Source organism: Bos taurus, chromosome 9, assembly GCF_002263795.3.
Source record: "Bos taurus isolate L1 Dominette 01449 registration number 42190680 breed Hereford chromosome 9, ARS-UCD2.0, whole genome shotgun sequence".
In the NCBI taxonomy this organism is placed as follows: domain Eukaryota; kingdom Metazoa; phylum Chordata; class Mammalia; order Artiodactyla; family Bovidae; genus Bos; species Bos taurus.
The window spans coordinates 32,014,189-32,039,045 of NC_037336.1; the positions used below are offsets into that span (position 1 = coordinate 32,014,189).

General features: G+C 37.4%; 1 protein-coding gene across 6 annotated transcripts in view; it reads left to right on the forward strand.

Annotated features, from left to right (window-relative positions):
- Positions 1-24,857, forward strand: part of FAM184A (family with sequence similarity 184 member A) — a 123,744-nt gene that overhangs the window by 60,969 nt on the left and 37,918 nt on the right. For all 6 annotated transcript variants that reach the window (XM_015472796.3, XM_015472792.3, XM_015472795.3 and 3 more), the window contains exons 6-9: positions 2,165-2,287; positions 12,496-12,657; positions 14,606-14,727; positions 15,506-15,656. In XM_015472796.3, the coding sequence (XP_015328282.2) occupies positions 2,165-2,287; positions 12,496-12,657; positions 14,606-14,727; positions 15,506-15,656 (558 nt within the window). The remainder of the gene's footprint in view (positions 1-2,164; positions 2,288-12,495; positions 12,658-14,605; positions 14,728-15,505; positions 15,657-24,857) is intronic.

A 24,857-nucleotide genomic window follows, 5' to 3' on the forward strand; every position in this document is an offset into this window, starting at 1 on the left:
TTTTATAGGGAGAATGCTCCCATAACCAGCAGGAGGCAGAAAATACTTTCCAAGAGTTCGTTGAATTCTGAAACATGGATTTTTATGCTACAGGAATAAACAAAATTGTTTTTTATTGGAAAAAGTGTGTTGATTATAATAGTTTCTATTTTGATTAATAAAGATAGGTTTGAGCCTAGTTATAACGATTTAAAATTCACAGTCCAAAACCACAGTTACTTTTGTACCAACCTAATAAGATCCATCTTGTAATATCCCTGAGGATTAAGTGCGATAAAGTGTTAGGAACCGAGACGCATCTGAGCATATAGTGATAAATAAGTGTTAGCATTTCTTACCGTGTTTACCTGACACTGCAGTGGTATTTTACACTTGTTTTTTCATTTAGTTCCTGCAGTGCTGCTATTGGTTTGATTTCTGTACCCATCTTCCTGAAGAGGGGTGGAGACCCAGAGGGGTTAATACTTGCTTAAGCACATGCAGCTAGGAGGAGTCAGTCGGGCCTGAATTCAGGTCTCAGATATCAGACCCTAAGGCACTTAGCCACCACCTCATGTCGGCATGTATTAATGATAGTTGTTACATGTTTTATATAATAGCACTTGACAGTTTCCTAAAAGCTTTCTAGTTCTTGCACAGCTAGTTTATGTCTGAGCCTAAGCTAAAACCATCCTCCTTCCAAATAATCTTTCTCCAGCATCCTTTTATCTTTTAAAGAACACTTAGCTAAAAGTGACTTCACCATCCCTCATGACTTAGTTACCAGAAAGGGTATGAATATACAGAAAAATCCACGCAGAAAAGAGATGACGCAGTAGCCTTGAAAGTGTCATTCTTAGAAAACGTGGTACAAAATTGGCCATTGCCTGGTGTCTGGAAGTTGATTTTCATGAGAATTCTCGCCATTTCCTGATAAGAGCGGCTCGCTGTGCCTAAACTGTTTAACTAGACAATATGGTTTATGTGGAACACATGCTCTCATTCTTGGAGTCTGAAATTGTGGAACATACTAATCAAGGGGGTACCTGTGTGGCTGGCGCCCACTAAGAAACCCAGCCCTGGGTCCCTCATGAGCTTTCCTGGTAGACAGCATTTCACATGCGTTGTCCCACCTTGCTGGAGAGTTCTGTGTGAGAGGACTCAGAAGCTTGAGTCTGGTTTTCTGCAGACTTTGCCTGCGGTACCTTTTCTCTTTGCTGATTGTCCTTGTATCCTTTTGCTATAATACATCATAGCTGTGAGTACAGCTACATGCTGAGTCCTGAGAGGCATCCCCTTAAACCGTCAACCTGGGGTTTGTCCTGGGGACTGCCAGCACAGGACACTGCTTATTAATATTAGTCTTCTCCCCTTACACTGTAGACGCACTTGTAATACGCTTTGTTCTCGCTCTTTGCTCCTCCATGGTTGTTGCACGTGCATTTTCTTCTGCCTAGTCTGTTGTAGCTCCCTCTTCACTACCTTTTCTTACTGGTCCACTCCTTCAAACTCTGCTTAGGAAACTCTCTCTGTCCAAGTTTCACACCAAGCCACAACTTATTAGTTCCCCATTCAACCCCCATTGCAACTCATTTTAATCATATATTCTTTAATGAGCTTATTCAGGGCAGGCACTGTGTCTTATTCCTTTTATATGCCAAGTAGTGAGTAGCATGCCTGCCAAAGAGTTGGTCTTCTTCAGTATCAATGTTAGTAGTATTGCTCTTTAGATACTTTAATTTTTTACTTGTTAATCCTTGACTAAATTCCAGTGCTAGAGCACTGAGTTCCAGAAGTATTAATACTTTTTGTATTTTTATGTCAGTATAAAAGAACTCAAGAGTATATCATGAACTCAAGAGTTAGAATTTTTCTAATCTCACAAGATTTATCATTTTTGGCACACATTTCTGTTTTTTTGGACTTCAGCTTAATCTAGATTAGGCAGATATTTTTACCATTTTTAAAAAATGACTTAATTGCTACATCATAAGTGATTTAGAATGATAGACTCAAAGCCCCTAGGATTAATTAGATTCATTGTTAACTCTGATATTAATATTTAAGTATAACGCTAATTTGAAGAGCACAGCATCAATTTAAAACAGAATAATCTTTTTCTTGGAGTGTTTGAGGTGTACGATATTTGCAGTTTTGTTAATTTTTTTAAATTTCTTTTTGTAAGGAATTGGAGGAACAATATAAAAAGGAAAAACTAAACCTGGAAGAGGATAAAAATCAGCTTCAACAGGAGCTAGAAAACCTGAAGGAAGAATTGGAAAACAAACTGCACTCAGCCAATCAAGAGGCAAGTACTTTATTTGCTAACGTCATGTAAGTAGATGAGCCTGTGTGGAAGGTCACATATATATGTAGAGTAAAAATAATCAAAAACTTTCTTTGATGTTGAATTTTTCATAATACATTGATGATATCTCACAATGTAAAAATTTACTACAAAAACAACTAAAAAAAAAAAACAACTAAATTTGGAGCAAGGTCCTTTTGCGGGGGAAAGCAAAACAGAAGACAGTATCCCCTTATAGGAAAGAAAACAAGAGGTTTTTTCCTACTCTTTTGCAAAACATTGACTTCGTATTCTCTATGCCAAATCTTTGCACTTTTAAATTCTGTATGAAAATAGTATTGTTTAGCCTGGAAAAGAAAAGATAAGGAATAGGCTGTAATAAAGTGTTATAAATCCAAAAAGTTGTGAATAAAATAAATGCAAAGACCGTTGAAAGGCTAGAATATTGTTTGTTCCAGCACTTTTTCTCTTTTGTCCACATTCACTTGTGTCCCCCAACAGCCCAGCTGGAACAGTCCTCTTTTCTTTCCGTTCCAGCTCATCTTTCATGGGGCTCTTAGACTGGTGTTCCTAAAGCAAGTCCTTTTCTTGATGCATCTCGTCTTGACAGCCGTTGTACCTCACTAGCCTCATCTTGCCAAACAGTCTTTATGTCCTACTTTCTCATCACTCTTCTGCTCACAGAAAGCATGCCAAAACCCGAGTGCCCCAGGCAGGTTAATGGTTTGCAACTGGTATTATTTAATTATCTTTAAACATTTATTCAGAGAAAGGTACCAAGCATGGCTTTAGGGTACAGTAGAGAATTAGATTGTTACTGATATTAGCTCAGTCTGTCGCTGATTGTTCAGGATCAACCCCTTCACACCTCCCTCAGGGTCTGTGATCCTTGTGGTTTCTCTCATTAAAAGGTGGTTTAGTGACCATCTGTGTTTCTCATGCAAGTGCCCTGGAGTTCTCCTCCTTACTCCCAAGTGGTTTAAGTAGTCCTCCAACCTACTTACTGTTACTTCACTGAGAAGAGTTCTGATAAATACATAATTGATTTTCCTTCTGGATACATTCTCAATTATGTTTTAGCACCTTGATAATATTGTAGTGCCATTTTAGAACGGCTCCCCAAAAATATGCCTGACTCATCCCTAGTCTGCCTCTACCTTCCCTTCACCCTGGGGCATTTTTTCCTGCATTACTTTGCTGGCTAAGATCTCCAGAGATAATAAGCATTCTTGTTTTATTCCCAGCTCTTAAAATGAAGGGTGTCAATATTTCACAGTTAATTATGATGCTTCTTTGAAGTTTTATTTTGTAAATGTTCTCTAAGTTTCCTAATTTAAAAAACCATCACAAATTGATGTTGATTTTTCTGCATCTCTTGGGATCTAACTCCTTTTTGTTTAACTTAATGTGGTGCCTTTGTTGTTGTTCAGTAGCTAAGTTGTGTTCAACTCTTTGTGACCCAATGGACTGCAGCTTACATTAATCAGTTTTATAATTTTAAATCAACCTTGAAGTTCTAGAAGAAGTCCTAGTTATCCATGCCAGATTATACATTTTTTATTTTCTTTATAGTTCCACTATACATTACAATTATTTTTAAATAGATAAATTAAGATTTTTGCTTCCCTGATAGCTCAGTTGGTAAAGAATCTGCCTGCATTGCAGAAGCCCCTGGTTCGATTCCTGGGCTGGGAAGATCCCCTGGAGAAGGGATAGGCTACCCACCCCAGTATTCTTGGGCTTCCCTGTGGCTCAGCTGGTAAAGAATCCGCCTGCAATGCAGGAGACCTGGGTTTGATCCCTGGGTGGGGAAGATCACCTGGAGAAGGAAAAGACTACCCACTCCAGTATTCTGGCCTAGAGAATTCCATGGACTGTATATAGTCCATGGGGTCGCAGAATCGGACACAACTGAGTGACTTTGACTACTTCACTGTATATTACAATTAATTTTAAGTAGATAAATTTAATATTTTTAGTTGGAGTTTCAATATCAAACTCTCAAAAATAATAGAATGAATAGACAGAAAAGTAGAAGGATATAGTAGACCTGAAAAGCACTAGAAACAATTCAACATAATTAAGATTTATATAATTTCATACAACAGCAGGATACAAATTCTGTTCAAGTTCCCATAGACTATACACCAGGAGACACTGAAGCATATCCAGGGTCATAAAACAATGTACAAATATTTCATAGTCTATTAAAATCATACAGTGTGTTCTTTTATCACTGTGGACTTAGGTTAGAAATAAGTATCAAAAGATACCTGAAAATAACCCACATATTTTCAAATGCAATGTGACATTTATCAAGAGAGGTCTTTGACTTAACCATTGAAACTATCAATAAAGTTAAAAGACTGAAAAAACACAGAAAGTGATTGCAGAGAAGAAAGCACTTAAATGAGAAATTAACATCAAAATGAGAAATTAATATTGAAGATACTTTAAAAATCCCATGTATTTGGAGATTAAATGTCCACTTTTAAGTGATGGGTATATCTAAGAAGTTGTAGAAAGGAAAATATTTGTAACAATAAAAATGAAAAGAAAATTTATCAGGATTCATTGCATGTAGCTGAAGCTGCTCAATGCAGCTAAATACAATGCAAAATCTTAAATAAGGTGTGAAAACAAATAGTGGACACTAGCATAAAACGTGAAGTTTAAACAAAATCTGTACTTTAGTTAATAAAACTGTATTACATGTTAATTTCCTGTTCTTTTTTTTTAAACATAGTATTTCTTTATATTCTCATATTTTGAAGTCTAGACTTGAGTAAGATTGCTCTGTGCTTTTCCTTTTTTATACCATCCTTTTCTGGTTTTGGAGTCAAAGTTATATTAGCCTTATAAAATGAAGCGGGACTTGTGCCCTTTCTGTCCTCTGGAAGAGCTGTGTGAGATCAAAATGCCTTTAACCTTAATGATGTTGTGGTTCATATGAAAATAATTTGTGAAACTTTTTAAGGCAAGCATAGTAACCTCTCATATGAGAGAAGTTTAATATTCTGAGTGCATCCACTTGTTTAATGCAATGTAGTCTATATTCCCCCGTTCATTAGAATTTTAAGCTGTTTTCTTCAAATATTTTGTATTCTTTTTGGTTTATCTTCTTGATTTATCAGCTTCTAAAAACTGATACTATGATGATGGGTTTGCTTATTTCTTCTTACATTCTATATCATTTTTTTCTTTGTATATTTAGAGACTTTTGTTATATGCATACAAATATAAAATTGCTTTAGCTACTTAATGAATCATTCTTTTTGGCTTAGTCTTTGTTATTTGATATTGTATAAGCTGACTGATATATATTTTTTCATCTACTGACTTTGCTTTTCTGCATCCTAATGTTTACATGTGCTTCTTGCCAATCACATATAGCTGCATTTTAAAAAATACCAAGTCAGAAAATTTTGCCTTTTAAATAAAGATTTTATCCCACTTACATTTATTGGATGGAAAATAGGAACATTTATGGAAAGACAGGAAGAAAGACTTAGGGAGGTAGTTTGTAAAGACTGAAAGTGATTGTTTTAGAAAAAAAATTAGAGAATGTCCTATTTTTGTAAGTTGATGTATCTTGATACCCTTACAAGTGAAATAGCCTAAAAACATAAATAGTTCAACTATGTATTTAGATGATAAATTCATGAATTCCAGAATCATAACATAATATTAAGGGAAGCTAGTGAATTTAAAATCTCAGGTGGAAGATAACCATTTAATCCTATGAAATGGTACTTTGGGATCACCCCTGAAGGCAAAATGTAAGCTGAATCATCAATCAGTCTGACCATTATGATCTTTTAAAATGTTCTTATAATATTTAAGTTGTTGATTTTGGGGAGTTTCCTGGTAGTCCAGTGGCTAAGACTCCTCACTCCCAATGCAGGGGACCCGGGTTCAACCCCACATTGCCACAACTAAGATATCTTCTTTGTCTCAACTAAAGATCCTGCAGGCTACAACCAAGATGTGGTTCAGGCAAATAAATAAATACACCAAAAAAACTTTAAGCTGTTGATTTTCTTCTGAAAATAACTTTTGAAGTCTATATATATTTTTTCAGTATTTTGTTAAAATGAAAATCATTTGGATTGGTTTGTTGTACAGTGCTCTATCACAGTTGTTGTGCTGCCTAACAAATGGTAGTAGATCAGTAAATACTTGACATATTAGTAGCCATATTTTTTGAATCTGTCTCCTGAGGTAAAAGAAATAAAAGCAAAAATAAACAAACAGGATTTTGCACAGCAAGGAAAACTATTGACAAAAAGAAAAAACAACTTACTGAATGAGAGAAAATATTTGCAAATGATATGACAGATAAGGGGTTAATATCCAAAATATATAATCAGCTCATAGAACTCAATATAGAAAAACGGCCCAGTCAAAAAATGAGCAGAATGGGCTTCTCAGTGGCTCAGTGGTAAAGAATCCACCTGCAGTGCAGGAGATGGTAAGAGGCATGGGTTCAATCTTTGGGTCGGAAAGATGCCCTGGAAGAGGGGATGGCAACCCACTGCAGTATCTTTGCCTGGAGAATCCCATGGACAGGGGAGACTGGTGAGCTACAGTCCATGAGGTCCTAGAGTCAGACACAACTGAACCGAGTGAGCATACACACACGGCATGCAATAAAATATACTGAGTATATATAGAAAAAAATTAAGTAAATAGATCAAAACAAAATGAGCAGAAGACCTAGACAGCCATCCACATGTATTCTTTGGAAAAAGGTCTAACAGGCACCTGAAAAGATGCTCAACATTGCTAATTATTAGAGAATGCTAGTCAAAAACAACAAGATACCACTCCTTACCTGGCAGAATGGTTACTATGAAAAAGTCTATAAATAACAAATGTTGGCCAGGATGTAGAGAAAAGGGAATCCTTGTACACTGTTGGTGGAAATGGACATTGGTGCAGTCAGTGTAGAGAACAGCATGGAGGTTCATCAAAAAACTAAAAATAGAACTACCATGATTCAGCAATTCCACTCTTGGGACGACTGAAGTGACTTAGCAGCAGCAGTAGCAGAATAAGTAAGAAAATATGGATGGGTTTGTGCAGTCTCACATTTAAACACATTTTATTGACATGCCTTTAAGGACCCCATAGACGGCAGCCCACCAGGCTTCCCCGTCCCTGGGATTCTCCAGGCAAGAACACTGGAGTGGGTTGCCATTTCCTTCTCCAATGCATGAAAGTGAAAAGCGAAAGGGAAGTCGCTCAGTCATGTCCGACTCTTCGCGACCCCATGGACTGCAGCCTAGCAGGCTCCTCCGTCCATGGGATTTTCCAGGCAAGAGTGCTGGAGTCGGGTGCCATAGCCTTCTTTGACTATTTTGTATACCTGAAGCTAATATATTGCTGGAAATCCACTGTATGTCAATACAATATAAAAATTAAAAAGCTTTAAAATAGAATTTATAGGGTTTGGTGTGGTGAGTGGGAGAAAGTGACTCAGGTGTCTCCTTGGGTGTTTGGGACAGGTAATGATGCCACTGTTGCAAGACAGGAATTACGGGGAAAACACACATTGAACGGCAAGACATTGAGTTGTTCAGATATACTGACTTTGAGGTGATTGTAAGATATCTCTGTTGGAACTTAATTTAGGGTGTGGATTTGGAGCTAAAGATCAGGCAGTTCTTGAAGCCATTTAAGAAGAGTTCACCCAAGGATAGCTGAAGAGAAGATTGCTGGTAACAAGTGGAGTACCAATATTGAATTAACGGAGCCAGGGAACAAAACTGAAAAGGAGGTATCAAAGCATGAGAATAAGGATGAATGGATATTAGAAAACCACGAAAACAAATACTTAAAGAGGGTTGGAAGTGCCTCACAGTGTCACACAGTGATTAGAGGCAGACTGTGAGGCCTGAAAAGGTCATTCAGTCAAGAGTGCTCTGAGGACTTTTCTGTCATGTCAGAACAGTGGGATAGAAGCTAGAGTTAACAGGTTTAATCTGAATCATAGTGGATGACAGTACTTTTTTAAGACTACATATCAATGGAAGAAAAGAGGAAAATAAAGTTAGATGCCTTCTTCAACCTGGTACCAAAAAAATCCCAGATGGGCTAAGCATTGAAATGTAATATTAAATCATGAATATAAATAAAATATGAAAATACCAGGGACAAAAATAAAAGGACAGAGAAGGCCTTTTGAAATACCATGTCAGTGTCATGTATACCTGTGGCGGATTCATTTTGATATTTGGCAAAACTAATACAATTATGTAAAGTTTAAAAATAAAATAAAATTTTAAAAAAAATGGAAAAAAAAATAAAAATAAATAAATAAAAACAAAATATTTGTAGTTAAAACTAAAACTTCTGTATATCAAATTGTGTGTACATGCTCAGTCGCATCCTACTCTTTGCGACCCTATGGAGTGCGACCCACCGGGCTCCTCTGCCCATGGGATTTCCCAGGCAAGAATACTGAGTGGGTTGCCATTTCCTTCTCCAGGGGTCTTCCCAACCCAAGGACTGAACTTGTGTCTCCTGCATCTCCTGCATTGCAGGTGGATTCTTTACTGTGGAGCCACCAACAAAACTATGAGAGAGGAAAAACTGGAAGGGTGGAGTAAATGATTGGCAAACTATATGAGTAACAGAATTTAAGTCTTTAATAGCAGAAGAGTATTTACAAAACAGTAAGAAAAATGCAGTGTAGTTTTTTTAAAACGGGCTAAAGAAAATGCATGGAAAACAATTTTAATATCACTATCATTTGAAAACTGGAAATGAAATTAGTAAGATGTCATTTCATTACCATAAAATGAACAATGATTAAGAAAAACATAAGACCATGCAGCATTGATAAGGGTAAAGAAATAAACACCAAAAGCTGCTGATGGGAATATAAAATGATTCTCCTGGAAAGGAATTTAGCAGCATGTGTAAAAGCCATAAAGAGGAGAATATACATTCCAGTGTATTGAAGCTAAGGAAATGCTTAAAGATTATTGACAAAATTTACAGTAGAAATTCAGCAAAAATTACAGAATGGTGGTAAGTGATTAACAGGAGTTTGCTACAAAAATAAACTGAGGAAAGCTCCCACAAAGGCCCTGAGACATGAGCGGTTTCTAGGAATTGGAGGGATGTCAGTATAGATGAAATACAAAAGTAACTATAGTATAATAATACTTATTTAGTTCTTACTATGACCCATGCATTGTTTCAGTATATTCTCTCCTTTATACACTTAAGTCTCAAAATAATCCCATGCAGTAAATACTAGTTACTAAATCACAAAAAGTTACGTGACTTGCCCAAGTCACATGGTAATTGGGTAAAGCCAGAATTGCAGTCCTAGCAGTGAAATTTCAGAACTCAATTAATGCTTAACCACAGTGCCTCTCTTCCCCCCAATGAATATAAAAGCCATGGAGGAATGTTGCCAAACCAAGACCAGAGAGTTAGGCAGGAGCTATGCCGAGGTGCCTTGTAAGCCCCTTGAAAGATTTTAGAAGTTATCCTGAAGGAAACAGAAAGCATTTGGAAGATGCTGGGTACAAATATGTGGACGGTTGCATGGGGGTAGAGCTGACACTCATATTCATATTTGTAATTTTATTGTATTTTATTTATTATTTTTTGAAGTGTGTATCTTTCTTTTTTTATTTTTTATTTTTATTTTTTTATTTGTAATTTTAATAAGTTGAATCTGAAATATTCATAAAGAATGGATTAGAGAGAAGAATAAGTGTGGGTAGATATTCCAGGGAGGAGGCTTCTATCACTGTAATTCCTTCGGTGTGCACGTTGACAAGAAGAATCTAAGTATTGATCTCTGTTACACGTGACAGAAATCCCAGCTCAAATTGGCCTAAGGAAATTTCTTGAGTCATGTGGCTGAAAAGTCCCAGGAGAATGTTAGCATCAGTCACGACCAGATTGGGAACGCAACTTGTTGACACTGGAGCTCAGTTTCTCTTTTTCTGTTGAGTTGGGTTTTCTCTGTTTGTGTGGTGATTCTTCAGTAATGCATCCTCTTAGGTATGTGTGCAACTGGAAATGGCCTTTTTTAGGAGCTCCTTTAAAAGTCCTGAGGTCTCTTTAATCATGTGCCTGCCCCTGACCAGTCCCCATGGTCAACAGAATGAGATGACCTTATTTGTGTATGCTTTAGTGAATGTTTCAGTCTTGGAGTTGGGTTGAAGCCCTGCTGAGACCTCCTGGCCCCTTAGGGAGGATAGATTCCCCTAGTGACAAAAGGAGGTTCTGATAATGAAGGGCAACAGATGTGTTCCGTACATAACCAGTTTTATTATATTTGGAAAACAAACTTTAATCAGTTATGTTCTTTGAAAGTTTGCTTATTGTACAGAATTTTAAAGTTTTTTCCTATTTAAACATATTCATTCTGTCTATAATTAGATTCTTATTTCTTGAACACTCTTTAATTCCTTGTGTAACTACATGAATACAAGTTATTTTTTTTTATGTATTCCTTCTGTGTATATAACCCTTATTTATCTGAAAACTTTCTGGATTATGGAAGAAAATTATTCTCCTCGTTGATAGCTTTAATTGTCCCTTCCTTATTGATTGGTACCTAATATTTGTATGTTGCTTTCTAGTTAAAAAATCTTTTCCCACGTATTCTAGAATTTAGTTATTATAATAACTCTATAAAGTAGGTGTTTATACTGCTATTTTGTATTGACAGACCCCGAACTTGAAACTAAATTTTTTGCTAAGTTCAGTACTCTTTAACTCTGTTAATAGTCACTTTTCTTACATTCATTCATTCACTGCTGCAGAACACTTTCATGGCAAGCCAGATCAATACAAAAAGTAGAGAAGACACAAACTATATAGACTAGGGAAACGTGACATAAATACAATGACAGAAAAATTTTAAAACACTATATATGAATATTATGTACAAATATGCTAGTAAATTTTATTTTATTATTTTTTTTCCATTTTATTTTATTTTTTTAATTTTATTTTTAAACTTTACAATATTGTATTAGTTTTGCCAAATATAATATGCTGGTAAATTTTAAAATTTAGGGAAAACTGATGTCTTTGTATGAAAATTTAAATTTCTAAAATGACTCAAAGTAGTTAAACAGCCTGGCCAGACAAACTATATAGCCGTGAAAGAAACTGATCAGTCCCACATATACTAAAGAGGTACTAGATCCAGAGGATTTTAGTGAATGACTTTTACTAAATCTTCAAAAAGCAAGTAAATCTTAGCTATGAAAATATTTCAGAGCCCAGAAAAACTGAAAGCGCCCAGCTCATTTTATGAGGTTGGCATTCCTTTAAAGATACTAACAAGATAAAGTGCTCCCATCACCACATTGCTCAGCATGAACATACATCTGCATGGAAAGGAGACAGGAAGTTGGGGACAGGGAATTTCAGGTTAGAGAGGGGTTGAAGGATTTCCAGTTTTCTTTGTAATGTATGTATTTACAGTGAGAAATATTCAGGTATTATTTTTAAATTACCAGTTGTCATTTCTGTAGGGTTTTGATAGGCTTGACTGTTTTATATAAATGAGATGTTTTTGTCATAGCCTTTTCCTGTGAAGTAATTTAAAGTATTTTCATTTATTGATTTTAGTTCTCATCACTTGTGGGTATGAATCTGCTTAATTAACACATTGTCTATTAGCTAATTTCAAGAGTGTATAAATTTAACTCAACAATTTCATGACACAGTTTTTTTTTTTTTTATGGAAACACAGAAATCACAGCATACGCTAATTTAAGCTTCATTATCAGTTTATCAATATTGATCAAAATCTGTCACTTTTATAAATAGATGGAGAACAGGGCTCAAATGAAATATGTGATTCCGTTTTAAAGAGCAATTTTTAAAATATTTGTATTTAAAAAAATATTTTCCCCCTCAGTCTTGGGCATAATCTTTATCTTACTTCAATTCTTTGTTATAGGTATTTGATTATATGATATAAGCAGGAATTCCCAGGAGCTTGAGGTATCCATTTATTTACATGGTTGCCATGACAAAGGGAAATCACAAATATAGAGGTCTTTTCAAAAAAAACAGATGAAGACTGTCATGATTGAGTGCTTCTTCCAAATTCATCAAGAAAGATCCATCAGTAAAATTACATCTAAAGAAAAGTCTTTAAGAAACGTGACTGTTTGCTAGTCAATTACACTGGGATGTATTGAAAGTACTGTATTTACTTGCAGATTGGCCGCCTCCAAGAAATGGTAAGCAAAAGCGAACAAGGTCTTGGCTCTGCCGAAGGACTCATTGCCAGCCTTCAGGACTCCCAGGAAAGACTTCAGAATGAGCTTGATCTGACTAAAGGGAGGCTGAAGGAGACCAAGGATGCTCTGTTAAATGTTGAGGTAATGTCTTTATCCTACTATAATCTAAATATCAGCGAGGTAAAAGTATGATTTAGTTACTTTGCTTAAAGTTTATTTTAAACATCACATTATATATAGTGTATTCGTTTCCTAGGGCTGACATAGCTAAGTTAGACTATAAACATGGTGGCTTAAAACAACAGGAATTTATTCTCTCACGGTTCTGAAGGTTGAAAGTTCAAAATCAAGGTGTTCCCAGGGCCATTCTCCCTTTTAGACCTCTAAGGGAGGATCTTTCTTGCCTTTTCTAGCTCCTGGTAGTCAGGTGTTCCTTGGCTGGTGGCAGCACAACTTCAGTCTTCTCTGTATTCTCATGGCATCCTTCCTGTGTCCTTATATCTTGTAAGGATACCTGTTGTATTGGACGAAGGGCATCACCGACTCCAGCCTGACTCCATCTTACCTAATTATATCTTCACTGACTCTATTTCCAAATAACATCACATTCTGAGAAACTGGGGTGCTAGGACTTCCACATATCTCTTTGGAAACACAATTCAACCCATAATAATATTCAACCCATAATATTAATAGTATGCACAGTTCTCTTAACTGGTAAGAATTTGAACTCTGGTCTATAGCAACTAAGTGATTCTCCATGACCTACAGATATTGGGAAAGGTTTGTCTTTTCCCTTCAAGTCTCATGAAGCAGAGCAAATATTTAGACTGCCTTAGAAGATAGAGAAATGAACCATACAACTAGGAGGTCAGTAGCTAGAGATTTCTTACTTTGAGTAATTCTATTCCATTCAACATTGTCTTTGGTGGAAAAAATAATTCCTCTAAGCAGAGTACTTAGTGAAAATGACAGTTGGCTAAGATTGCTAAATTCAGGTTTCACCATTTACTGCTTACTAACCAGGTCAACCGGAGAAAGCGATGGCACCCCACTCTAGTACTCTTGCCTGGAAAATCCCATGGATGGAGGAGCCTGGTGGGCTACAGTCCATGGGGTCGCTAAGAGTCGGACACGACTGAGCGACTTCACTTTCACTTTTCACTTGCATGCATTGGAGAAGGAAATGGCAACCCACTCCAGTGTTCTTGCCTGGAGAATCCCAGGGACGGGGGAGCCTGGTGGGCTGCCATCTGTGGGGTCGCACAGAGTCAGACACGACTGAAGCAACTTAGCAGCAGCAGCAGCAGCAGCAGCCAGGTCAACAATTTCAGCACTGACTTCCTGCTTTCCCATAAATCTGGATATGCTCCTCAACAATGCCACAGCAAGTGGGTGATCCAGAAAGGGTCACTGTGATAACCAGCATCTCTTCCTTTTCTGTTGTGCCCTGAGAGCGGGTGCACTGCTGGCAGGGGTCAGTGGTTGCCAGTGTTGTCCAGACAGGTCACGTCCAGCCCCACACTCCAGAAAACCACTTGATTTATGCTCCTCTACGGAGATGTCACATATTTCATAGTCTATTACTGTAACATAAACCAATGGACCACTGGTTTGAAGTTACATGATAAAAATAGAAGCCTAAACTTCTCATGATTATTTTAATCAGGTCAGTGAGGTACAGTTATAATGCCTAAACTTTGAATAGATAGCATACTTTTGATATGAATGGGAATGAATTTTAATAATATATTTGCCTATGTAGTGTGTGTTCAGGTAAAGATAATTGAATTCTTAGATACCTATGATATGGAAAGCTTAGGTTATTAATTTAATGCTGATTTTAAGCTTTTAAAAATAACTTGTCAATGTATGAGCCTTAATAAAATATGTCTTGCACTAGGACATTTAAAAGATAAAATGGGTACCATCATTTTATTGTCAGAAAATTGCAAATAATTGTTATAGATAGCGCTATAGATTATTGTGCTGTAAGAATTTAAAAGTTATACTGCAAGTGCTCTCCTTACTTGACATAAGCAGCAGTGACTTTGAAGACTAGTCTTTATTGATAGCTTTTATTCTTCAGAGTAAGCTAGAGCAAGAGAGGCGACAGCATGAAGAAACACTGGCTGCCATGAAAGAAGAGGAGAAACTACAAGTGGACAGAATGGCCCATGACTTAGAGATGAAATGGACTGAAAACCTTAGGTACATGCTTTACTCTCTAATGTCATCTTACTATACACATATGCAAAAAGAAATGGTTTTCTATTTCTATGGCTTACATTGTCTCATTGTTAAAGATGTAGTAGCAGCCTTTTTTAAAAAAGATCTGTTTATTTGGGTGTGCTGGGTCTTAGCTGCAGCAGGTGAACTCTTAAATGTGGCATGTGGGATCCAGTTCCCTGACCAGGGATCGAACCCAGGCCCTATGTATCAGGAGCACAGAGTCTTAGCCACTGGACCACCAGGGAAGTCCATAGTAGCAGCATTTTAAATTAATTTTTCCCATGGTTAAATGCAGAGAAATTGGAGTTCTGTTTTTCTGCTTAAATACAGATAATTTTTTATTTCATTGCCTTCACTATAAGTGAAGTGAGTCACTAAGTTGTGTCCCACTCTTTGCGACTCCATGGACTACAGCCCACCAGGCTCCTCTGTCCATGGGATTCTCCAGGCAAGAATACTGGAGTGGGTTGCCATTTCCTTCTCCTGACTATAATATAGGTGGAGAACTAATCTGAAGTCAGAGGACTTATTGTTCTAGAACTTATTCTACCTTTGGTAATTTGATTAATCAGTGATCTTGGTAAGTTACCAGTTTACCTTATGGCCCTTAACTTATTGATAACATAAGTACCTCTTACTCTGAGCCAGCTTTTGAGGCAGAATAGTTAAATGCTTAGAAAACCTGCGAACAAACTATACTGTAGTTATTGAGAGGAAAAATTCTCTTTACAAATTAAACACATTTATTCTGTTTTAGACAGGAGTGTTCCAAACTTCGTGAAGAGTTAAGGCTTCAACATGAAGAGGATAAAAAGTCAGCAATGTCTCAACTTTTGCAGTTAAAAGAGCGAGAGAAAAATGCAGCCAGGGATTCATGGCAGAAGAAAGTAGAAGATCTCTTAAACCAGGTAATTATAGTCTGTGGATTAGGGAAGATCATTTTCCTTGACATTTACTAGCTAAAGAGGTATAAAACATTATGTATTAATTCACTGTATTTTGTTATTTTTTATAGGACTAACTTAAATTTTTTAGATTGTATGAAATCAAGGAAATGTTCTTAAACTTAGGAAATAGTGTGCTTAATAATTATATATACAGTCCTAAATATTGAGAAGCACTTAGAGTTGTTTGGTTTAATATTTGAACTGAACAAATTAAGGGTTTTAAATGGAAAAGTTTTAGTTTGAAAGTATAACATTTTTTTCCAAGCCATTAGATAGCATTTAGGCAATGGAGGGTAAAATTTATTAAAAGTTATCCCGATTTCCTAAAACCACTTACTAGAAGTGAGCAATTTTCTTCTTTCTCACCAGCAGGAAGTTGCATGCTATGCTTCAAAATGACATAAATGTAAGGTGTGGTTTTTCTAAATCTATCTTCTTATGTCAGGCTCGCTTATTTCCAGAGCACCTATAATTAAGCGAATTTGCACATTTTCACTCATTTACACAACTTCTAAATTTATGAATTCTTAACAGTCTCCTGCAAAGCCAATAATTAAATAGGACTGACTGCATGAGTCACCAGTTGATAAGCAAGTGCAGAACTTGACAAGAAGCAGCTCAGCAATTTAGTGCCAGAAATCCACTATTATCTTTCTATTTGTGATCACGATGAATTTCAAAATAAACAGGATAGGCTTTTTTGTAGGATTATTTATTATATAGGTACATACATGCAGTATCTTTCTAGAGTACTTTGAGCCTGCCCATTTGTGACTGGTATTTCATAGTAATTTACAATGTTACTCTGGAAAGGGAGTATACCTCCAGGAATATTTATGAGCTTTTGTGAATAAATTTGAAACCTTTGAAACTCACACAAAAATAAGAAAACAACTCTCACTAACAGCTGGTCCCCATGTTAGCATTGCTTATTAGTTACCTTCTCTGTAGTTATTTTACATCCCTCCTTAGGGATCTAGAAGGACATGTTTTACTGGGTAGAGTGGTAATACTCCTGTATGATGTTCTGTACCTAGGAAGGTTTAATTATACCACATAATTCAATTTACAGTAAAAAAGAAAAACATCCTTAAAAGTCTGCCTTGTTTTTCAATCAATCAGGATCTATTGAGCTAGACATTTTCTAGCTGGATTTGGCACTGTAAAGAGGGCACACCACCTCTCCCACCTGTTTTCTATCAAGTTATTTTATTCATTGTCCATTTACTCAGATTTCCTCCATGCCTCTCTGATATTCTGGTATCCTTGTCATGTCTTTTTTTTTTTTTTTTGGACATCTAGTCTACATTGTTCATTCCCAAGGGGATATAATGCTTTGCATCTGGTTCTAGTTCTATGTATTATAATATATTTTATTACATGTGGCTGCAATGTTTGCCAACTTTACAGAAAAAAATTTTAAATCCGTTTTCAAAGCAGATTAACCATAAATATCAAGGTAACCAAGAATTAATTGCCTCCAAAGGTGAAGCTGTTCTGTACTGCTTCAGGCCATGAGACCATTTCCAAAATTACAACATCTTCCTTTTTCCCGCTTCTAAAATGTGTAGGGCACACACATTACCGTAGATAAGCTGGCAAATAGCTGTTACATTCAGGATTGTCTACCTGAAGGAAGTTAAGAGAAAACTAAACAAAGGATTTCACACTAAAGTAGAAGTCAGTATTATATTAGAGGGTTCAGTCTTTGTAGATATATGAGATGGGACATATTCTAGCAGGACCAGCAGTCTTTTTTATGGAACTTTGTTTTGGACAGAAGACCCTTCCTGGCCCTTTGGATCTTGTTCTGCAGATTATTTTGGATGGTTTCCTAGAGGCTGTGCTCTGCCGCCTGCTCCACCGTTCTCCGGTTACCTGACTGCTGCTCATGCCTGCTCCTCAAAGCTACCTCCCCTGCCCGCTCCCTCCAGCGCTTTCACTCTGGCACCGCGGTACTGCCTGCACCCTTCCACACTTGGGGAAAACAGACCTGGCTTGAGCTTTGTGAAATTAAGGGAGTACAAAGTGGCAGACAGAACAGGAAACAGTTAGGGCCTGGGCAGAAGCATCTGTTACGAAAGGGTGTCAGAGGATCTGTATTTTCATGTATTTAAATCATTTCTGAGTAAGCTGAACACAAGTCTAATTTTTGTGCCTTAGCTTACATGTATTTCATCCTGCTTAGACCAAAGAAGTAAAAGAATTTGTCTTTCACATGGGTTTAATTTAAACTCACCCTCATGGCCTATATATCAGAAAAAATGGGCATAGACAAGTATGAGAATTTTATTTTTCTTTAGTTTGATGTTTTTTATTTTATGAAAATTTCCAGAAGCTTTTATTTTCATTCTGTGCTCCAGTCAGAGCCTAACTTTATATCTTTTAGTCTTCTGTTATTATTTCATTGTGTTCTATTTTTTCTATTCAATGATTATACTTTAGTCCAAAACTAATTTTGCTTCCTGGGCTAATGGGTGTGCACATTTGAATTCCTTTAAAGTAGAAGAAATACAGTCTTATTTTTCTTTAGTTGAAAAATGATTATATAGATTCCTCATTGATCATATTTTCTATTTGTGAGCCTAAACTGTCCTCATTTATTTTTCTATTTCACCTTTTTCAAGGAAGATTTTATTTTGGAATAATAAGGAAGCATGACTTTGTATTCCAGCGCCCCCATTCAGATCAGTGAACTCAGAAATTTGAGAGACACATGGATCATTCAGACATAGAATTATGGAATTCTCTTGTTTAGGTCTGACTCTCCATTTTGAACTCTGAGGCCCCAAGGTCATTCAGCTGGTTGTAGCAATGCATATGACAGAGTTTTTACCCTCCACATATTTACAGTCTAATAGGGGAAAGACTTGTGTACAGACACCTCAGTAAAAGTCACTCTGCTGTAAGTGACTTTATAAATGGTCTGGACTGTTAGTACTGTGGAAGCAGTGGTGTTGGGGTGCCGCCAGCTCACCGAGCTGGTTTGCCAGTACCTTCTCTACTCCACATTCAGGGTCATCAGGGTCATCATGGCTTGCAGTCATCCATGGCGAGAGTGTTTACATCCTAGGTATAACAAATGCTACAGATGAGGGCTTCATTTTTCAGAGAGCTGTTAAAACATTTATCAGCATACTACTGGGTAGGAGTACTGAGTTAGAGAAAAGTAATACAGCCAATGTGATTGGGTAGGATTTCACTGAGGAGGTCAGCTGTAGTGTGGCTTTTGAATAAGGTGAAGGGGGAACACAAATATTTTTACTCATTTATCAGACATTTATACTCAATGTATACTCAATATATTATCAGACAAAATATACTCAAATTTCCCAGACACTGTAAGGAATACTGACAAATAACAGGACAGTTGGGGAGGGAGATCATTGTGAAAAACTTTGACTTACTCAATAAGCCATGAGATTCTCTCAAAGGTTTGTGGATAGCAGAGTAACATGCTGAATTTTTTTTTTATTTTAAAGAAAGCTTAATATTGAAGTGAGGACTAAATGGAGACATCTCACTATAAATAACTAAATTAAAATGTGTGAAACAGAGCTCTTGAATACATACCATGCATCCCTCCATCACCATAGCCTAAGCCGCACTGCTCCTGCTAGACACTGTGGTTCCTTACTGCCTAGCCATCTAAGCAGTAAGGAATGACTGCTTCCTCTCTCACATGCTGTGCAGCCAACCACCAGCGTTTTCTACTGTTCTGCCTTCCAGGTACATCCAGATCTGCTCATGTCTTACCACTTCCTCCGCTACCCTTCTGCGCCGCACCTGGAACCTATATTTGGTTTCGTTGCTTCTTCTCTTATCTACCTACAAATTGTTTTCCATCCAACCAAAGTGGTACTTTTAAAATATTAATTGGATGATGGTACTGTAATTTCCAAATCCACCAGTGGCTTCCCATTACCTTCTTAGAGTGCACTCCACACTCTTACTGTGGCCTGCAGGAGCCTCATGATTTGGCCTCTGTCTGCATGTCATCTGCTGCCACTGTCTCCCTTCTTTTTTTACAGCCATACTGGACTCCTTGGAGTGGAGTTTCTGGACCACACGCACCAAGCTTAGTCCATCTCAGGGCCTCTGCATCTTCCAATGCTTATGGAATTCACCTTCCCCAGATCTACATGGCTTGTTCCTCAATTTGTTCAATTCTCTGCTCAAATCTTTTTTTCAAAAAAATAGTTATTTTTGACTCTGCTGGGTCTTCATTTCCAAGCAGGCTTTTCTCTAGTTGAGGTGAGCAGGGGCTACTCTGTCGCAGCGCACAGGCTCCTCATTGCAGTGGCTTCTCTCGTTGCAGAGCTCAAGCTCTAGGGTTCATGAACTCAGTAGTTGCAGTTCCCAGGCTCTAGAGCACAGGCTCTGTAGTTGTGGTTCATGGTCTTAGTTGTTCCATGGTATTTGGGATCTTCCTGGACCAGGGATCTAACTCGTGTCTCTTGAATTGGCTGGTTGTTTCTTTACCCTTGAGCCTCCAGGGAAGCCCTATGCACAGATCTTAATCTTCAAAAAAGATCTTCCTTGACCACTTCCCCTAAAATAGCCTCCCTTTGTCACTCTTTTATTCTGCCTTGTATTTCTTCGAAACATTTGTTACCATATAGCAGCATATTGATTCTCTTTCCTGTTAGAATGTAGTTCCGTGAGTGCTGGTTCTTTACCTGTGTTGCTCATGCTGCATCCCAGCAGCTTAAGCTGTGCCTGGCATATAGTCAGCTCTCAGGTGTTGCTGAATAAAGAAAACCTGAGGCAGGGCATCCAAAGAGGAGGTTGTCAATTATATGAAATACAAATAATTCCACCCAAATAGGACCTGAATTAAGTTTATTTCACTGAGAATTACAAGAGAAATCATAAAGGAACAAATTTGATGGAATACTTTGGTAAAGGAGAAGGACATGTTAAAGCTGGCCCAGGATTTGAAACAAAGATAATGGAAAGAATATGATCATCTGAGACAGGAAGGTCATGACAGACTACTTCACTGAAAGGGGATGAGGTGGTGAGTTTGATTTTAGACTTATTGATTCTACAATCACAGGATACTTGGGCATTTTTCACGCTCAATAGGAAAGACCAATGACATGAATAAGAAATGGAGCATCAAAATCAATACTGTTGATCAAGAGTGACAGAAAAGCCAGTTTAAGGCCATTGCAGAATGCTTTCTGATTGCTAGATGAGTGTTGTCTAATATGGTAGCAACAGGCCACCTATGACTGCTGAGTACTTGAAGTGAGCTTCATCCAATTTGAGATGTCAATGTAAAATATATACTGGGTTTTTAAAATTTAATATAAAAAAAGAATATGGAATGTCTCACTAGGGTTAAATATATGCCTAAAAATAATTTTACCTTTTTTAATATGGCTATTAAAATATTAAAGTGACACATGGGTCTCAATTATAACTCTTGTTAGCACTGGTCTAGACTATTTGAAACACAAAATTTTGAATCAGTTTGGTTCTGTAAGCTCAGTACTTGTTCTGCTGGCTCTTAAGTTTTGTTAGGAAGAAAGAAATTCTCTCTTTAGAAATTTTACTTCTGTCTTTTGAAAAGAGATTATATTTTAATCAGTTTTCTGCCCATGTTAAATGAGTAACAATACTACCTTTTAATAGAAGAATGGCTGCAAGCAGATACTGAGGTAGAGGGGATAGAAAAGGACCCAGAGTTAGCACCTCTTCTCAGCTAACTTAGACCATGACCTTGACAGAAGCCCTAAGCAGTGACAGGAGACAAGTGAAGCTGACCTTGAAGGTTCAGAATCCTCTCCTGAGAAATTAGGAGACCAGGGAACTGTGTGAAAGAAACCTCAGGGACTCAGCCTGGACCCTGGGGAAAGAGAACGAAGAGATGGAACTATGCTATCTATACCTACCTTAAAAAGGATGTGTAAAATATTGGGTAGTTTTAGCTATAGGCTTTTTGTAGATTTTTTTTTTTTTTTTTTTTGGCCTTACCACTCAGCATGCCGATGACACCACCCTTATGGCAGAAAGTGAAGAAGAACTAGAGAGCCTTTTGATGAAAGTGAGAGGAGAGTGAAAAAGTTGGCTTAAAGCTCAACATTCAGAAATCGAAGATCATGGCATCTGGTCCCATCACTTCATGGCAAATCGATGGGGAAACAGTGGAAACAGTGTCAGACTTTATTTTTCTGGGCTCCAAAATCACTACAGATGGTGACTGCAGCCATAAAATTAAAAGACGCTTACTCCTTGGAAGGAAAGTTAGGACCAACCTAGATAGCATATTCAAAAGCGGAGACATTACTTTGCCAACAAAGGTCCGTCTAGTCAAGGCTATGGTTTTTCCAGTAGTCATGTAAGGATGAGAGGTGGACTATAAAGAAAGCTGAGCACTGAAGAATTGATGCTTTTGAACTGTGGTGTTGGAGAAGACTCTTGAGAGTCTCTTGGACTGTAAGATCAGTCCTGAGTGTTCATTGGAAGGACTGATGTTGAAGCTGAAACTCCAATACTTTGGCCACCTGATGCAAAGAGCTGACTCATTGGAAAAGACCCTGATGCTGGGAAAGATTGAGGGCAAGAGGAGAGGGGGATGACAGAGGATAAGATGGTTGGATGGCATCACCGACTCAATGGAGATGGGTTTGGGTGGACTCCGGGAGTTGGTGATGGACAGGAAGGCCTGGCGTGCTGCGGTTCATGGGGTCGCAAAGAGTCGGACACGAATGAGCGACTGGACTGAACTGAACTGAACTCAGCATGCAGGATCTTAGTTCACTGACCAAGGATTGAACCCTTACCGACACTGGGAGTGTGTATTCTTAACCACTGGACCACCAGGGAAGTTCCCACCTGCCCCCTGAGTAGTTTTAATGTGTACTGAGTGTGTGTGTGTGTATGTGTGTTCTGCAAAATACTGCAGTGGGACTGTGATGAAATGCTGAACAGTCTATGCCTTCACAGGCACTAGGGCCCAGAAGACACTTGAAAAATATTAAGAACTTCTAGATATCACTGTAATAATAAATACATTTATTTCCATTTCCCATGGCAGGATACTAAAAATAATTACAATACTTTGGATTTGAAAAGAGTCAGTAGATATATGATTATAAAGTTAAAGACCTAGCCTCTGAGAAGTGTTAAAATTATCTAACATTAGCTTCTCTTCACCTTAATTTCATTGAAAAGCCTGTTATTACTGATTTAGTTTAAATATGAAATAATTGTTCATGACTTTTCTTATTTTTTGTTTCAGGAGAATTATTAAAGTTGTGATTCCCACTTCTAATCTTAGGTTTATTGGTTGCTTTTCTCTAGATGTTAGTATACTTGAAAATAATATTGGAGAAAACTTTCCATAATTTAAGAAAGTACAGTGTTATATGTTAAATACTTAATTTTAGAATATTTTATTAAGATTTAACATATTTTACTTGAATGCAATGTAAAATTAATGTAGATATTGTTTCAAGGAATTTAGAAATTTAACAAGTGACATTTCTTCTGTTAGTAAAGAAAATTCTATTGTCAGAATAAAAAATGTTGACATATATTAAAAATTCAGTATTTCTGATACGCTAGGCACTGTGACAGACCAGTAACAGGGCTGTCTTACTTCCCTTTGTTTATAATCTAGAAAAGAAGGCAAACAGAAATGGCACATTAATTCATTACAACCGTAATGTTGTATGGGGAAGGCTTCTCTAAGTGCAGGATCTTTTACCTGGAAGAGAAGTAGAATCAGGCCAAGAGGAGAAGGAGAACAGCATTCTGGGCAGAGGGGGAAGTATGTGCAAAGGTCCTCAGGCAGCCCCCAAATACCTATATTCTGGGGAAAAGAGAGCTAGGAAGAGGGGGGAGGTAGGCAGCAGGGTCAGATAACATGGGTTCTTGTTTGCCTTGTGGAGATTTTATCTAAAGTGGCATGACGAGCCACTGAAAGATTTTAAGCAAGGTTTGATGAATCTAACACATTCAAACATTAAAGTTTGAAAACTGACTGCAGTACAGAGAATAGACCAGCGTAGGACAAGATAGGTGCCGTGCAGTGTATATTGTTTCCCTCTTGGCAGCCTTTGTTCAGATTAATACAGATATTTAGTATACTCATTAGTTCACTTCTCTGAGGGAGTACATTTCTCAGTCTTAGATTCTGCTGGCTTCTGTCAACAGGATTTCTGCAAGATACCTGTTTTTTCTAAATAACTTCTTTTTGTTATCTAAGAGTTTTCATGACTTCTTATGCTTCTGTGGGGAAGGGGAAAAGGTAGAGAGTAGTAAAAACTAACTCAGTAATAAAAGTCCATGTCATTCATTTAGTCTTTTAGTAAACATTTATTGACCATTTAACTCTTTGCCAGGTGCTAAGTTTGGCACTTTGGATGCAAAATGTGAACAAGCCCTTGTCCTCTAAAAGCTGTCATTCAGTGTGTGCATGCTAAGTCTCTTCCATCCTGTGGACCATACCCCACCAGGCTTCTCTGTCCATGGCGATTCTCCAGGCAAGAATACTGGTGTGGATTCCCATACCCTCCTCTAGGGGATCTTCCCTACCCAGGGATTGATCTACCCTACCCATCTCTTATGTCTCCTGCACTAGTAGGCAGGTTCTTTACCACTAGTACCACCTGGGAAGCCCTGGAATTCAGTGGATTTCAATATTTATATACCAGTACGTTTGTAAACTGCAAACATCTATCAATAAAAGCCTTGTGCTATTTTCTAAATGAATAAACTGAGGATTAGAACAATGAGATTACTCCTAAGAGCATAGTTTTCTTATGTACAAAGCTGTAAACTTCTCATTAAGTGCAGCAACTTTTTCAGTTATTTTCAGTTTTTCTTCCTTACTTTAATGGCTGAAAGTCTGATTATATTCATCCATTAAGACCAGAAATCCTGAAAGACCTTAGTAAGCCTTCTGTGCTGAAATATCCAAGTGCTCTAATGAGCTGAAGAGGACCTCTTAAGGCCCTTTTCAGTCATCTCAAAAACTAACAAGTAGCTTAAGATGCTTTAAAGGAAATTGACTTAATATAGCATTAATGTTTCTTAACATGGATCTTGCTCATGTAGATCAGATCAGATAAGTCGCTCAGTCATGTCCAACTCTTTGCGACCCCATGAATCGCAGCACTCCAGGCCTCCCTGTCCATCACCAACTCCCGG